This window comes from Lates calcarifer, linkage group LG5, assembly GCF_001640805.2.
Source record: "Lates calcarifer isolate ASB-BC8 linkage group LG5, TLL_Latcal_v3, whole genome shotgun sequence".
Taxonomy (NCBI): domain Eukaryota; kingdom Metazoa; phylum Chordata; class Actinopteri; family Centropomidae; genus Lates; species Lates calcarifer.
In genome coordinates this window covers 6,031,933-6,048,229 of record NC_066837.1, presented here as the reverse complement: position 1 = coordinate 6,048,229, position 16,297 = coordinate 6,031,933, and the positions used below count along the sequence as shown (strand labels likewise).

Here is a 16,297-nt window from a genome sequence, read left to right as displayed (position 1 = left end):
GCATAAACTCAGATATTGCGACAGGAAGTCAAGATGCATAAAAGAGAATCGTCTGAGTGCTGTTTAGCATGCGCCCTGCAGGTGAAAACTATGATAATTACACTCCAGTTCAAACAGGTGGGATTTTATGTTGTCTCATCTGCAAGAGAGACATTAGAGTCGACACACATAAATATTGTTGTTGGACAGTGGATTAGAGAGTGGTACATTAATCATCTGTTTTTACAAAGAGTTGGAAACAGGCCTGTGCTCTTTCAAAGCCGGCTGCACTCACACTGAGTAAAGAGTAAATAAAAGGTCCCTGTCTCCCTTGCATGCAGGCACTGCAAAAATACCAAACAGCTCTGCTGTGGGTTTACCCTCCCTCAGCAAACACAAATAATTTAATATAAACCTACACAGTTAAACATAAGAGGCACCTCTGCGCTGTATAATTGAACCATCCACTGTCATTATAGATTATAATGCTTTTGACTATTAGTGACATGTCAAGACAAATATATATTTTTGTGTTTGAAAAATCTTCACGGTGCAGCAGGTGATGCCCTTGTCACAGAGCATTGCCACGGCTGAATACGTATAGCAGAAACACTGTTGCAGTCTATTCTGGGAAACCGCTGTCTCCTCCTATTTCAGGTTTGTTACCATTTCTGGAGAAAGATTTTGATATAAACGGATGAGGCTGGTGTATTTTTGAGGCATGTAAAATAGGCAGATTCCATTTTATATATTCATATTTATATGAATATGTATATTCATGTCATCCCATGTGATGCCTTTAAAACAAAATGTACAGCTACATTAAAAAGGGGCTCAATGATTTTTAAATTTCTGTTGCCAAAGTATTTGCATTAACTAGAAATTCAATGAGGATTTAAGTAGCAGCATCAGCTGCATCAGAGAATTATATAAAATCCCTGCTATTGTAAATGCCATTTTAAAAATGTGGGTCCTGCTGCAACTACTTCATGTGGAACATTTTTCTGTTACTGAAGTACTTGGGCAGCCATTGTGTGTGAGGACCTTTTCTAAAAGTATGAATAAAGAAGGAAGTGAGTCTCTTACCAAATTCTGTATTGTGGCAGGGTGCATCTTTTCAGAAAAGAGTGACAGCTTAGGGGGTTTGCATGGTACAGTGGTTCCATCAAATAAAATAACCTTTTGAAATTTACTACAAGGACAAAACTCAATAAAAACCTGTACCATTGTGGAGTCCAAATATGCTGAACAACAGTCGGGGATATAAATTCTTGTCAGGAAAGAATGACAGGGTTGATAGTGTCTTTTAAGTGCCAGATTATGTTGTCCTATTCCTCTCCACCTCACGTTGTTTATATGCACACTGCGGCAAGATTGTATCTAGACTAATGTATGCAGAATTCTGATCACAGCCTCACCACTTCCAAATCGGGGTAGGGAAATCCAACCTGTCAGTTTATTATCACCAAAACTGGCTGCAGTTGTTTTGACAAATATGCAAATGCGATCTAATAAGTTAGTGAGACAAATGAGGTACCTCTGACAGAAAGAAAAAAGATTGTTCCGAAAAAGGTTTGAGTTGCTATTGAGGTCTGAGTTATATTGGATCAACCTGTCAACAACAGCAGGATTGTATATGCTCTGATATATAATCTAATGGGCTAATAAGAGAGAAAATGGGATAATAAAGCCATAATAGTGAAAATCACACTGTAGCTCTCATTCTAATGAGGTAACTCATAAGTCATCATAGATGTGCAGAGCCTAGCAACCTGACCTTCATGTTTTTAGTCAGCTGTATATACACATTTCTGAATGAATAATCAAAATATAGTCACACTGTAGTCACAATATCACACCAAAAAGCCTGACAGGGGGCAGTACCACTAACAGATTCTGTATCTGTCCTTTCACATTTGTGAATGCTCAGTATGAATGTGCTTGCATGTGTGTCAGTGTGTGCCCATTTTTCCTCTGCTCTCGTTTAAAGGATTTGACAGTTTCCTCATCACAGGGACCTCAGAGGAGAGAACACACACATGCATCGTGGGATCATGTGCACACACACACACACACACAAACAGACACTGACCAACATATATGTGCCCACTGGCACGCAACAAGAAAAAAAGAAAGAGAGAACAAAGCTAGTAAAAGCTGCTTTAATCCTGACTTAATGATAGTGAGTCAAGTCGTGTGAAGCAAGGTGCACACACATAGAAATACACATGAATGCACACACACTAGGATCTAGTTAACACAGGGAGGCAACAACATGAAGGTCTGCCTGAAGTTCAATTCTTTGTCTCTCGACTAAGGAAGCAGAATGAGTTCAAACACCGAGCAGCCATGTACACAACAGCGAATGGTGTTAAATGTCATTAGACATCACAGTGTTTAACACCGCTGTCATCTCTGCTTCCTTTCTCTGTCCTGCTCCTCTCATTAGTACATTAAAAAGAGTTATGTAAGACCGCTCAACACTCAGCTACAAAGACAAACAGAGTTATGCAAGTCCCTAGACCTTGATCTCCTCACACTCTCATACATACACGCACATACACACCTGCGCAGGGCACTAGGTGGGAGCTTCCCTGGGCTCCTGTCTGATGCTGTGCTGTAGCAGCTGCTCTGGGCCTCTGGCAGCTCCCCCTTCTCTCGCAGCATGGAGGTGGCTGCAGAGGAAATGATGCCCACTCCATCCCGCACCCGTGTCTCCAGCGGGTACTCCCAGTCATCATAGGACACGGAGATCATACCCAGGGGAAACATCTGAGAGGAGCGGAGAGGAGATCTGAGAAGTGGTACATATGGCGTGTAAAACTCAATTTAATTTCAATTTTACATTTTCTACCCCAATTTTAAACATCCATACGCATCTCTCAGAGGTGTCAAACAGGATGATTTATTGGTTCCGTGGGCCTTCCTGAGATAATTCATAGTTGGTTATTAAATAAGCCTGAGCAGACTGTATGTCCAGAAAGTAAATTGCTCATTCAGGTATTGCCTACACCTTGCAACTGTCAGGATAAAATAATTTTGACAAACTAAATAGCTTGCTAAGTTTATCTCTCTAAACCAGCCTGAGCAAACATCAAAAAATGCCAGCACAGTAATCTGTCAGTCTACCCCACAGTGTTTTGTTTTTATATTTTAATTCCACGCTAACTGTAGAATCAGATCTTTGTCTACAAACGGAAACTGAGGCATAAAAACCCAACACAAACAGTCGATGTGAATGACGGACAAGAGAAGGAGGAGAACAAACATTTTCAGAAAGAGGCTTTTCAGAAAGGTAAGCAAACATTGGATATGTTTCCATTTTTAATGTGAGGGGAACATTTGAGCTGATTATACTTTGAATTATTTATACATATATTTATAAGCTATTTGGGTAATAGCTACCTTGCTGTCCTACATTTTGAGAGTGAAAGTGTGTGAAATACTGTCAGACATCCTATTTAGGGGCAGAGCAAGTGTTGCTAGGTACACAGAGAATGTAAACAAAGCAGTGTGAGCAGTGATTGTTCCTGGAACCAAACTAGAAAGATAATATGATAGAAATTACAGTTTACCAGTCACTGTGTTTTATCTCTATATGGTCTTGGGCTTATACCTATACTGGCTTAAAGGAACAAGCTGTCATTTTGGGAAATAAGCTACAGCCAGCAGCTGGTTAGTTTAGCTTAGCACAAAGACTGGAAACAGGGCACTTTATTAGGAACACCAGTACACCTGCTGATTCATGCAATTATCCATTCAGCCAATCATGAGGCAGCGGTAAAATGCATAAATGCAGATACAGGTCAGGAGCTTCACTTAATGTTCACATCAAGCATAAGAGTGGAGTAAAAATGCAGTCTCAGTGACTTTGACTGTGGCATGATTGTTGGTACCAGACAAGCTGGTTTGAGTATTTCTGAAACTGCTTATCTCCTGGGATTTTACCACACAACAGTCTCTAGAGTTTACTCCCACTGGTGCAAAAACAAAAAACATCCAGTGAGAAAGGTCAGAGGCCAGACTGGTTGGAGCTGACAGAAAGGCTACGGTAACTCAGACGACCGCTCTTGACAACTGTGATGGGCAGAGAAGCCTCTCAGAATGGACAACATGAACCTTGAGGTGGATGAGCTACAACAGCAGAAGACCACTTTGGAACAGAAGAACATAAATCTGAGGATGCAGAGGACACAGGCTCACCAGTTGAAGACTAGAAAACATTGCCTGGTCTGATGGATTCAATCTTCTAATGGCTACTTCCTGTGTGATAACACATCATGTTACAAAGCAAAAGCCATCTAAAACTGGTTTTGTGAACATGATGAGTCATGAGATCTGAATCCAATAAATCACCTTTGGGATGTAGTAGAGCGTGAGATTAACAACATGAATGTGCATCTGACAAATCTGCAGAAATTATGTGATGCACTCATGTCAACATGGAGCAGAATCTCCAAGGAATGTTTTCAACATCTGTTGAATCCATGCCACGAAGAACTGAGGCTGTTTTGAGAGCAAAAGGCAAGGAACCACCCAGCATTAGTATGCTGCTCCTAATAAAGTGCTTGGAGAGGATATTTCCCAAAATGTTGAATTATTGCTTTAATATTGTGTTTCTTATTAGCTGCAGAGAATAAAGAAGAGGAGAAGTACAGGAGAAGTAGCAGATGACCTGCAACAGCTTGGAATCAGAAACACTGCTTGTCTTGTCAAACCACTCAAAAGTGGCCACCTGTTACTACATATGGGACCTCACTACCTCGGGGGTAAAGTCTGGGTTGCCAGTGGTGAGACTGGACACGATCCAGATGTAACCAGCTCCTATCAGGCCCAAGGACCGAGCTTCCTCGAGTATATACCTGTCAAGGAGCAGAGTCAGAGTGTTAATAAAGATCCACTGTTGAAATTTGGCAGTGTCTGACAGAGAGACAGGAAGAGCAAACGAAAAATGAGGTACACAAACACTCACACAGCCTCATCCTTGGAGCAGTATAGCAATATAACAGGACTCTGAATCCTCTTGAGGGCAATGTGTGATTTAGAGTTTGGGTCGCCATCTACAGCATCTAGAGTCACCACACTCTGCAGGTCCCAGCGCACAAAGCTGTAACAATACACCATGAAATAATCCAAGGTACTTAATCTTGTCAGCTGCCGTAAATTAAGGTTAAGGATGAAAACAGAGTGTGTGTGTACACATGGGGGTGTGTATTCATTACCTGTGATCCACAGTTACCCTCAGTGTGCTGATGAATTCCTGGTATCCAGGGAACTTTGAAGTGACGATAGAAAAAACATGCCAGTCGTACTCCTCCATGATGGCGAGCATCAGCAGGGCCTCCTGCTGCAGAGCTGCGCCGAACTGGAAGAACGTGGACTTCTCATCCTGCAAAGGAAAAAAACACACAGACAGTCAGCAGATTTGTCTGAGGAACTGAATTAATTGCAGATGAGAAGGGGAAAAAAGCAAGAGCTGGAGTGAATGAGTGCAAATCAGACTCAAAAACTTGATAGAATTAGAAGAACTGTTTTCAATTTTGTAATCAGTGAGTCAGACCGGGAGAAGGAGGGAGATAAGAGAGAGTGTAAGAGTGAGAGAAACGACAAGGAGAGAGGGAAAATTGGAAAAAGAGGAAGAGATACAGAGAGAGCAAGATTCAGTCAACAAGTGAGACTGCACTGCAAGCGAGCGACTGCTGCCAACAGGGGGGCCTAATGGTCGGAGATAACTGCCTCATAACTCACAGGTTTGATTCACTTCAGCCCTCAGTCAGCCAATATAACAGCAACTGTGCACTGTCTTGAAAGCTAATTGAGCCAAATACAAATGCCCTTCCTGCATTGTAAAGTGTTGTATTATTGAACGATTAAAGTGTAATACAAGAAATACAAGAAAAAAAACAGACATCAGTGTTGAACATAATTTTTGTGTGGTTCAGCAACAACAACAAAAAAAAAAACATGGTGTCATTTTATAGCTGTCTCATTTGAAGTCAGAGGATATTCTCAGTAAACTGTGACTCCAAATTTTACAGCATTAATTCACAATGCCATGTACAGTTAAATCATTTAGCCTCAGTGTCGCAAGGAAACTGTAGGTCAGTGTGAGAGTAAGAGAGGCAGCAGTGAGCCAAAACCAAAGCAGCTATTAAACAAAATGAAACCCAAAGTGAGTGTGAAATAAGTTGCTAATGATTGCAGAATGTATGTTTGCATAAAGTGTAAGCTGAGTTTTCCCCCTTGGGACACAACAAATAGACAGCAACACAGCCCATCCACCAGAGAGAAGAGAGGAGAGAGAGAGAGAGAGGGAGGAGGAATAGACAGGGACAGAAAGAAAAAGGCTGAGGGGGAGAATGAGAATGAGAAAAATGTTCCAGTCTTGTGAGTGAGATTGAGATACCTGCTGCAGAGAGAGGTGGAAAAAGGAGTCAGAGTCTTGGCAGAAAAACTGAGAGAGACACAAACATCAAACCTCCTTACAAGCCCCCCCACCCCCCCAAACCTTCTACACATACACACAGTAACACACACAGTCCACATGCACACATACATGCTCTAACACCCCTTCCGCAGAGGGCATCAAAGAGCATGACACATTAAACATCAAAGCCCTCATAAACACACATGGAGAATCAGCTATCAGCTCCTGTCTCTCTGTCCCCAACACCCCCACCTTCACATTTAAATGTGTGTGTGTATACATGTATATGTGCATGTAAACCTTACACTGAGCCTCGTAGTCTTAACCTTTAGTTTAACAAAAACGCTCTCAGCTCTGGCCATCACACACATAAAGCAGGCCCCGTGGAGATTTAACTCCCCTCACTCCACCGCTACAAAAAAGGGGGAGAAAAGTGGGAAGGAGAGAGGATGAAATTGTACTTCAAAAAGATCTATCTCACTGTTTCCATCTGTGTGTGTGTGTGAGTGAGTGTGACTGTAGGTGTGCACAGCTTTCTATTTTACCCAGGTTTAGATAAGAAAAAAAGAAAAAAACATCTCCCTCTGTATGGCAACAGGCACATCCTCAGTTTTGTCTAGATAACACCAACACACAAGTACAGGTAAAAACATGCACTAACACCCATTCACACCCTCATACATACAAACGTACAACTGTACACTCACATACAAATCACTGCTGATACAATCAGTCGATTTACCAAGTATTCAGTCAGCAAAACAATCTGCTTATTGTTTAAGGGGTCAGATTTTTGTAGTTTTGACCATCGTTTGTGCTGATGATGACATGAGTGCTGCACTAATAACTAGAGATTTGGGCACTAGAGCACATATTTCTGTCTGAACCTGACCCAAACTCGACAGGAGTTCTGTTTTTCTATGTCTGAAACCCGACCCGTGCCGAAAGCAGTTAACGTAAGCCCTGTTACGCAGTTGTTGTTGCCATGGTCACAGCTTCTTTGTTTACCCTAATTACAAATGTGTGGGCACCTAATGACTGTCAAAAGGCATTGTTTTATATTGATGATAGGTGGATTCTTGTAACACACACACATACACACACACACACACACATTATGCAATGTCATCGGCAGTTCTTCACACAAAAGTACAGTATATTTGCTGCCTATTGTTCAGCCAACATGACCAATACCACCCCCATCCTGAACATCATCTCAACCTGGTCCCATCACGTCCCATCAGAGTCAGGTCAGGTACTGGGAGCAGGAACACAGGAACATCACTGAATTACAACAGCTAGCGGTCAAACTAAACTAAACTGAAAACAAGTACACACAATAATTTCTCAATGCACAGGAAAAGTTGTGTGCATACAACTATGGCAAGTATGATAGGTCAAACTTGAACCAGGCAGTAAGTCTGTAAACTGTGATTTCTAAAACCAACACTGTGGGTAATATTCAGTTCTCCTTGGTTTTCTCTTCCAAATAAGTTTGACTAACCTGAAGGTTTATTTAAAACCTGTACAACCATGTCTGCTGTGATTTAATAAGCTTGAATCTCCCTTTAAGTCATTTACTGAACAAAAACGCAAGATTTGCTGGTTCTCAACTGTGATGATTTTTTTGCTGAAATAGCCTTGGGTCTGGGATTGTTGGTTTGGACATGTTATTTGAAAATGTTACCTTGAAAACTGAGGCCTTATAGTGGGATTTCATTTTTTGCTACATTTAAAAAAAGGATTCATTAACTGGTAATTAAAAATAATATTTACCCACTAAGGAAGACACAGCTTCTATGAGCCAGTGAAGCTAATCAAGACAAAAACAAACTCCTGCTGATGAAAAACAATTCATTAATTTGAACTGATCGTTTTTTAAATTCAATTTAGCAATACCTCATTCTTAATCTTATAATAGCACACATATACAGTGACGCTTATATGGTGACAGAATGAAGATACTAAGGCGGGTGGTTCTACATGTCATACACGCTCATAACATGCTTTTAACATATCTAATATTTACACCTGTCAACCCTCTCCACTCCTCTCCTCTTTAGATTGTGAAGGTATCTAAAAGGAAGTGTGTGCGGTGGGGGTGGGGGGGCAGAGAGTAAGTGGAGAACTTAGAATGAATGAGGAAAAAATGTTTTTAGGACAGCGGGGTGAAAGGGGAAGATGATAGTTGCTGGTGGTTGCTGAATTATAAAGGATAAAAAGAGATGTTGACACAGACCTGCATCTTCTCATCAAATCACACAAGTCCACCAAGAAGCTTGCCTATGAATAATGCACAAACTACAAACGCACACACACACACACACACACACACACACACACACACACACACACACACACACACACCACACAAATGTATTTCCACATTATAACCCACATACCTAGAGATTTACTGGTGACATCGTGCATCAATTATACAAATAAAGCGAACTTCATGTACAGTTTCACATCCACCCACGTGCATGCACACAGCACATACACATGTGTGCATGCACAAAGGTCCCTAAAAATATAGCTTTACTCATAAGCCAGCATACTAATGAATAATACACTACCAGAACCAAGACAGTATCTCACTTATTCTCCACCCCCAACACACACACACACACACACACACACACACAGACATGCTATTTCATGTCAAATTTCATTTTTGTTTACAGCAATCAGATTAAGAAAATATGAACGTGTGGAGAGGGCTTTACAGATCCAGGCTAATGAGGGACGAACTGACGCATTTCTAGAAATCACTGAGAGAAGGAATCATGTGGGCTACAGGAGGAGGAGCTGAGTCCTGCAAGTAGTGAAGGTGGATGAAGAGAGAACTGAGCAGGTAAAAAGCAAAGGAACATTAACTGAAACGCTGGAAGAAGAGCACACAATGGGAGGATGGAGCTAGTGTGTAGAATAATAAGAAATAGATGGGGGTGAGCAGGAGGATGATGATGAGGCTAGCAATGTGCTATATTAATATTTAACGCAGTAGGTCAGTTAGGATGGAGCAGCTACATTAAGTTGGCCTGACAAAGTATGGCCCCCAGATGCTGCTAAGTACCATCCAACTTAAGTCTGTACAAAAGTGCAAACAAACTAGCAAACTAGCAATAAGTCCTGTGTCAACAAAGTGAGGCTCACAGCGGCTTCAGGGGTCACATGCAAAATGCTAAATAAGTTGGTTGCAAAAAAGAAACGAGGCACAGTGGCACCACTACAAAAGCAGGTTTTCAGAATGAGATTAAAATTCTCCGGCTACGCTGTGCAGAAAAAGTACTTCCCAGAGGTTTGACGAACAAGTAACTGACGAAATACCAAAAACTAATTTGGCATTCAGATTACATTAGTCAGTATTTCTAGTGGATGAGTTGGGATCAGTAAGCACCTTTGAGAACAAGGTTACTGCTTGAGTCATTAATAGATATGTTCCATCCAAATGAAAGTGATGTGAATGTGCTTCCACCAAGATGAACATAAAATAATAAAATCCTACTTGAACTTTAGGTCACGGCTGCCTCATTCACCATGCAGGAATCTGAGTGGATATTTTCACGGGAGCATTTTGGGACGATAATTTGAATAAGCCAAATAATTAGCTACCCAAATGATTAGACAGAGAATTTCTCATGAAAAAAACAGAGAAGTGGGACTTTTGCAGCCTTAAAGATGGTTTGCAATGTTCTGTTAAGATATGTACAAGGTGAAGAATGTCATTTATTTCTTTAAAAACAGTCACATTTTCTTTTTGTAGCCCTAAATCTGACAGGTCAGTGTGTGAGTATGTGAATGTGGAATAAAAAAAGACCATCAAACTGACTTTTATTACCAGTATATTTAAAGGTACTATATATTGACCCTATGTCAAGGATGTCTGTGTATTGATGTTAGCATGCTAACTTGCTAGCCCTGGCCTGTCCTGAAGATCTTGGCAAGCAACCATTATCACCACCTCCAACTGCTCCCAGGAAGACACCATGTTCAGTGGTTAAGAAAATAAGTGACAGAAATAGAAGCAAAGCAAACATTAACATTGCTGTTGCTTTGCACTGCTGGAGACTTCACTCTTGGCGAGAAAAGAAATCAAGTTTGATGCTGAACTCGCAGCAGTTCTGCTAAATAAACAGCTATTAATGCTAACGCTGGTTACATAGCGATAGCAATTACTTACATATAGCATCTTCAATGGCACAGTTAAAAGAAATTAAATGTTGTATATGTGTGATTTTTTATTTTAAGTCTCTATCAAAAAAATAGGTGTTGCAGACGGGTGGTCAGAGCTGTTTTCAGTTTGTAACAATCACTCCTTTACATGGCATTTTTGCATGTCATAACAGGAAAATAGCACAGTAATTAGTAACACTAATGACTGCATTCACTTACTACATACTCCACATACCTAATGGTCTTCCTCAGTGGGACCTTTAAATGCAACGGAGCCACTGTTAACAATATTAACAATACCTGTGTTTTCCTGCTGTAACAAGTCAAACTGTCTGCTGTGAAAAAGGTCTGAATGCTGTACAAAAGGGGCACTAATTCAAACCACTGTGGCACAATATACCACTGTCAGAGAATCCAAAAACAGCTTATAGTAGTAAAGCATGTGCAGTAGATATTTTTCATAAAGTCTGCCTGTAATGTTGAACCTTATCAGCGTAATTAGGATTAATTAAACACTGCAGGTTAGTATGTTAGGAGGATGAGAGTAGGCACACTAAACGAGGGGCCCGTAAAACATTAAAACTGCACTAAAGAGCTACACTGGCAGACAAGACATTTTTTCTGTTGCAGTCTAAATCTCTGTAAATGCTCAGCAGATGTTCTGCAAACCCTAGTGCTAACAAACACCGCTCTAAATCCATCCGCTAACAAAGAATTAGCCCGGCAAAGCCACTTACAAACAAACACCTAGGGTAGCCTAGGAGGAGAGGCTGCTGTCACTTGACCAGCATCAGAAGTACCACAGCCGAGGAATATCCATTCAGAGTGAGCTGTTCATGTTACAAAAGCTTTTGAGGTATCTACTGAATGATGGCACTTTCTTTTCTTTGCTTTGCTTTCTACAAACGTTAATGCATTGATTTCTTGGTGCATGAACTGTGCTACAACTTGAGGGAATCTATAACAGCAGGGAATGTTACAGTCAAACATATAACATCAAACACCAATCTTTGAACAATTCTGAGAGCTGTGAGGAGGGACAGTATAGTTGCCAACCTTTATAGCAGACACATAGCATAAAAAATTCTCTTGACACTGACAGAATGTAAAGGCAGGTCCCTCAATAGCTAACAAGCAGTGGTCCCTTAAGCGCTGAAAGCTCTTCAGTTTTAGAACACAGAGACAGGTCCCAAAGCCCACATCCACTAACCGAACACAGACTTTCTACATTCCCAGGATTGACAGAGAACTATAGCATTTAGCTTTCCGACATCGGCTCCCAATGCTAACAAAGACTACTTTAGTATTTAACATGAGGTGAGTCCCAATGCTTAAGTCTACTGTAGTATTTAACAGTCTCACACTCCCCAGGCAAACACAGAATAGCATTTAACACAGCACAGAGCCCCCAAGCTAGCATAGCCTAGCTCAGACTAGTGAAGCATTAGCTCTCACCACTAACTCAGACAAGCATGTAATGGACAGCAGCGCAGTCCTCGACTGACAAAGCGCACAGCATTACGGCAAAACCTCAGAATGTAAAATGGGATTGGAATACGACATGTCTCCTGACACTTAAAACACATCTTCCTCCTCCCACTTAATACTTACTTTTCCCACATTGAAGTTTTAAGGTCTGGTGTTATTTTACTAGAGTTATCCAACACTAAAATAGAGGCATGGATTTTTGTAGAATTGTAATAGCATGAGAAAGAAGTACGGAAACAAACAGGAAGGCCATGATAATTCAAAGCAGAGATAACTGAGTTAAACCTCCGGTAGAACAGAGAAATACAGTGTTAGTTTCAGTTTTTATGGCAATGGAGAGAAAATAAAAGTCTGCTATTTTTATACTAACATGTTTTGCACAGAAAAATGCTTAAGGCAGCACATCCGAGGATATGAATTTTAAAAGCAACAAACAATTGAATAATTATTGAAATTTAAATATTGCTGAACTGTAATAAACTATCTTGCATTTCTTTCTTTGAAATGTACAGAAAGTAATGTCAACTTGTATGATTGTGTTTGTTGTTTTTTTGTTGTTTATTTCACAAATTCTGATACAAATGAACTTCTCTTTCTTGGATTGTATGACTTAACATAACATAGGACAGAGGTCTGATCGATTCCACCAGGATCGGCAGCTTGTCCTTCATAGCCCAAATGTCAAACTTTAATTTTTTAAGCTTAACTTGAATTTTTAGATTGTAAAATTTAATGTAGTTTTTCGGTCATGTATCTTCCTGAACTTGTGAACCCTTAAACAAAATAGTTTAAAAAATGGACAACTTGAAATGATCTATTGGATATTTCAAAGGGAATGGAGAATCTAAACCACATACATTCAGAAAGATAGGTCTTACAATAAAATATTTCAAGATGGCACAGTGTGAGCAGCATGAGCAGCAGCCTGTTGCAGCAGCTCCTGCATGTCAGTGTTGTTTTTCTGTGGTTTTTATTTCTTCTTGTCTCTTTTTTCATTATCCTTCCTGTGCTGGGCTACTGTGGATGTTACTCAGTATGGCCCACATACACTTTTTACCTGTTTTTATGGCCCTCATACTGTTTTCATCACTTTATGTGGTGGGGGCCCAGGTTGAGCAGAGTGGCACTGTGTTTGTTTACATACGCGATCAGCTGTTAGCGGTATCTAAAACACAGTTTCCTCCCAGAGCAAGGCCAGAGATCCCAGCGGAGCGCAGGAGGAGACGCTGGGGGTGCAGAGCTGGGGTGAAACTGAGGGCAAAGAAGAGGAGATTCAAACCTTCAGTTCCATCTCTTATCATGGGGAACGTGAGGTCTTTGGGGAATAAGATGGACAAGTTGTGCGCTCTGATTCGGACCCAGAGGGAGTACAGAGAGAGCAGTGTATTGTGCTTCATGGAAACCTGGCTGCACGCTGATTTTCCAGACCACAGTGCCTCCATACCCGGCTTTAAGACCATTCGGGCGGACAGGGACGTTACACTGAGCGGTAAGAAGAAAAGCGGAGGGGTTGCTATCTTTGTCAACCCTGGGCATGTTACTGTGAAGGAACATCTCTGCTCCCCGGATATTGAACTTTTAGCTGGGAATTCTCCTCTGCCATGCTGGTCGGTGTGATTTTAACCATGTTGCTTAGGACTCAACCCTCCCAACTTTCCACCAGTTTGTAGACTGCACCACATGGGAAAACAGGAGGCCAGTGAGGCTCTGCAGGACTGCTTCGAGGCCACAGACTGGGATGTGCTCTGCAATCCACACAGTGAGGACATCAACAACATCGCGGACTGCATCACAGATTACATCAACTTCTGTGAGGACAACATCATCCCCACCAGGACTGTCCACTGTTTTCCTAACAACAAGCCTTGGATCACCAGTGACCTGAAGGATCTTCTTAACAGGAAGAAGAGAGCCTTCAGGGCTGGAGACAAGGATGAACTGAAAGGGATGCAGCGTGAACTGAAGGTGAGACTGAGCGAGCGTAAGGACTCAACGAGCTGAATGTGTTTTTCATCCAACCTCTGGATTGACCACACCACCTCACGTGACTGTGAGAGCGGACCAGGTTAGGAGACAGCTTGTAAAACTCCTGCCAGGGCAAGGCTGCGGGACCTGATGGCATCAGCCCCAGGGTCCTGAAGACCTGTGCTACCCAGCTGTCTACTATCCTGCAACACATCTTCAACCTGAGTCTGCTGCTGGAAGGGCCCCAGAGACTGCTCTGGCCCACCTAGTACCACAGGTGAAACCTGCTCTTGACCCACTCCAGTTTGCTTATCAGCCTCATGTGGGTGTGGATGATACTGTCATCTATCTGCTGCAGCATGCCCACTCTTACCTGGAGTGGAGGCACAGTGAGAGTCATGTTTGATTTCTTCAGTGCCTTTAATACCATCCGGCCTTTGTTGCTGAGTGAGAAGCTGCTCAGGATGGGTGTCAGCATGTCCACCATGTCCTGGTTAATGACTACTCATCAGATAGACTTAGATAGTTTGTGCGGCTGGGGTTCTCCCTGTATGATGTGGTGGTCAGTAACACAGGTGCACCTCAGGGGACTGTTCTGTCTCCATTTCTGTTCACTCTGTACACCTCAGACTTTCAGTACAACACTGAATCATGCCACCTGCAGAAGTTCTCTGACAATTCTGCAGTGGTGGGGTGTATTAGAAACAAGCAGGAGTTGGACTACAGGGGATTGATAAATAACTTGTGCAACAGGAATCATCTGCTCCTAAAACGTCAACAAGACCAAGGAGCTCGTGGTGGACTTTAGGAGGACTAGGACTGTGACCAGACCCATAACCATCATGGGGGAGGAGGTTGGAATTGTGGAGGACTACAAATATCTGGGTGTCCACTTGAATGACAGACTGGACTGGAGCACCAACACTGATACTGTGTGCAAGAAGGTGATGAGCAGACTCTATTTCCTGAGGGAGCTCAGACCCTTCAATGTGTGCAACAAAATGTTGGAGGTCTTCTACCAGTCTGTGGTCGCGAGTGCCATCCACTTTGCTGTATTCTGCTGGGGGAGTGGCACCAATATCAGGGACACTAACTGAATAAACAGACTCATCCGCAAAGCTGGGGCTGTCATTGGACACAAGATGGAGATGCTTGAGTCAGTAAGGGACAAGAGATCACTGAACAAACTGCTCTCCATCATGAACAACCCATCCCACCCCCTTCATGACACATTAGAGAGACAGCGGAGCTCATTCTCCAGCAGACTCATTCAGCTCCACTGTCACAAGGAACGCTACAGGAAATCATTCCTGCCATTCTCCATAGCTCTATACAACAACTCACCTGTGTGTGACTGGTGAACACTGCCACCTGTACATACGTTCTGAAAATATTTATTCATTAACATTAACTGTTGTAATGTATGTATTTTATACTTTTTTTCTCTTCTTTCTACATATTTCCCACCTATTTTTTCATCATACTTCACTGCCAGTTAACTATTTATTCATCACTGAGATGGTTACTGTGAATTGCAAATTTGCAACTTAAATTATTTTCCTGTATATATTTTGAAGATCTTTCTTAGTATTTTTCATTTTGCTGTTGTTACCTGTTGTTGCTGTCTCTGCTGCTGTAACGCAAGAATTTCCCTCACGAGATAAAGTACATTTATCTTATCTTATCTTATATTTCAAAGCTAACTTGTGGTATTAAAATTTCAACATTAAGTATTCAGTAGTGATTAAATTAAAAATTCTTTGGTTTCTCATTAGACTGAAATATTTATGGCATTTTTTTTTTGCTTCCATAGAGAAGCAGTTTACTCATCTAGACACTTCATTTGTATCTGGGATGTGCTGTCTTTAACATTTTTGTAACACCAATGTAATTTAAGTTTTTCTCATTGTCATTAATGGCCATAAAAATCGTGAACCCAGCATTATATTTGCCACAGTCAGAAAACACACTCTCTTCTACCCCATGCTTACCTTAATTATCTCAGGGAAGTCATAAACTCACATTTGTTTTCAGAAATCCATTAAAAACAGCTCGCAGACATTGCGCTGCCTTGAAGAACAGTCATCCATCAGACCCGTGTAATATATTTCTTTCCTGTCAAAATGCCAGTCGAGATGTTTTTTATGGTTTTGTTGGGATTTTAGTGTAGCAAAAATAAATTATCAGTTACTAATGCATGATGAGATTAGCAAGAGATTAGTGATTTATTAATCCAGTGTCACACTCCTGATAATGTGCCAG

At 41.4% G+C, this 16,297-nt stretch overlaps 1 protein-coding gene across 1 annotated transcript in view; it reads right to left on the bottom strand.

Annotated features, from left to right (window-relative positions):
- Window positions 1-16,297, bottom strand: part of grin2ab (glutamate receptor, ionotropic, N-methyl D-aspartate 2A, b) — a 94,610-nt gene that overhangs the window by 25,177 nt on the left and 53,136 nt on the right. The window contains exons 5-8 of the mRNA XM_018699795.2: window positions 5,202-5,368; window positions 4,952-5,086; window positions 4,742-4,841; window positions 2,546-2,751 (exon numbers count right to left, since the gene is read on the bottom strand). Of these exons, the coding sequence (XP_018555311.1) occupies window positions 2,546-2,751; window positions 4,742-4,841; window positions 4,952-5,086; window positions 5,202-5,368 (608 nt within the window). The remainder of the gene's footprint in view (window positions 1-2,545; window positions 2,752-4,741; window positions 4,842-4,951; window positions 5,087-5,201; window positions 5,369-16,297) is intronic.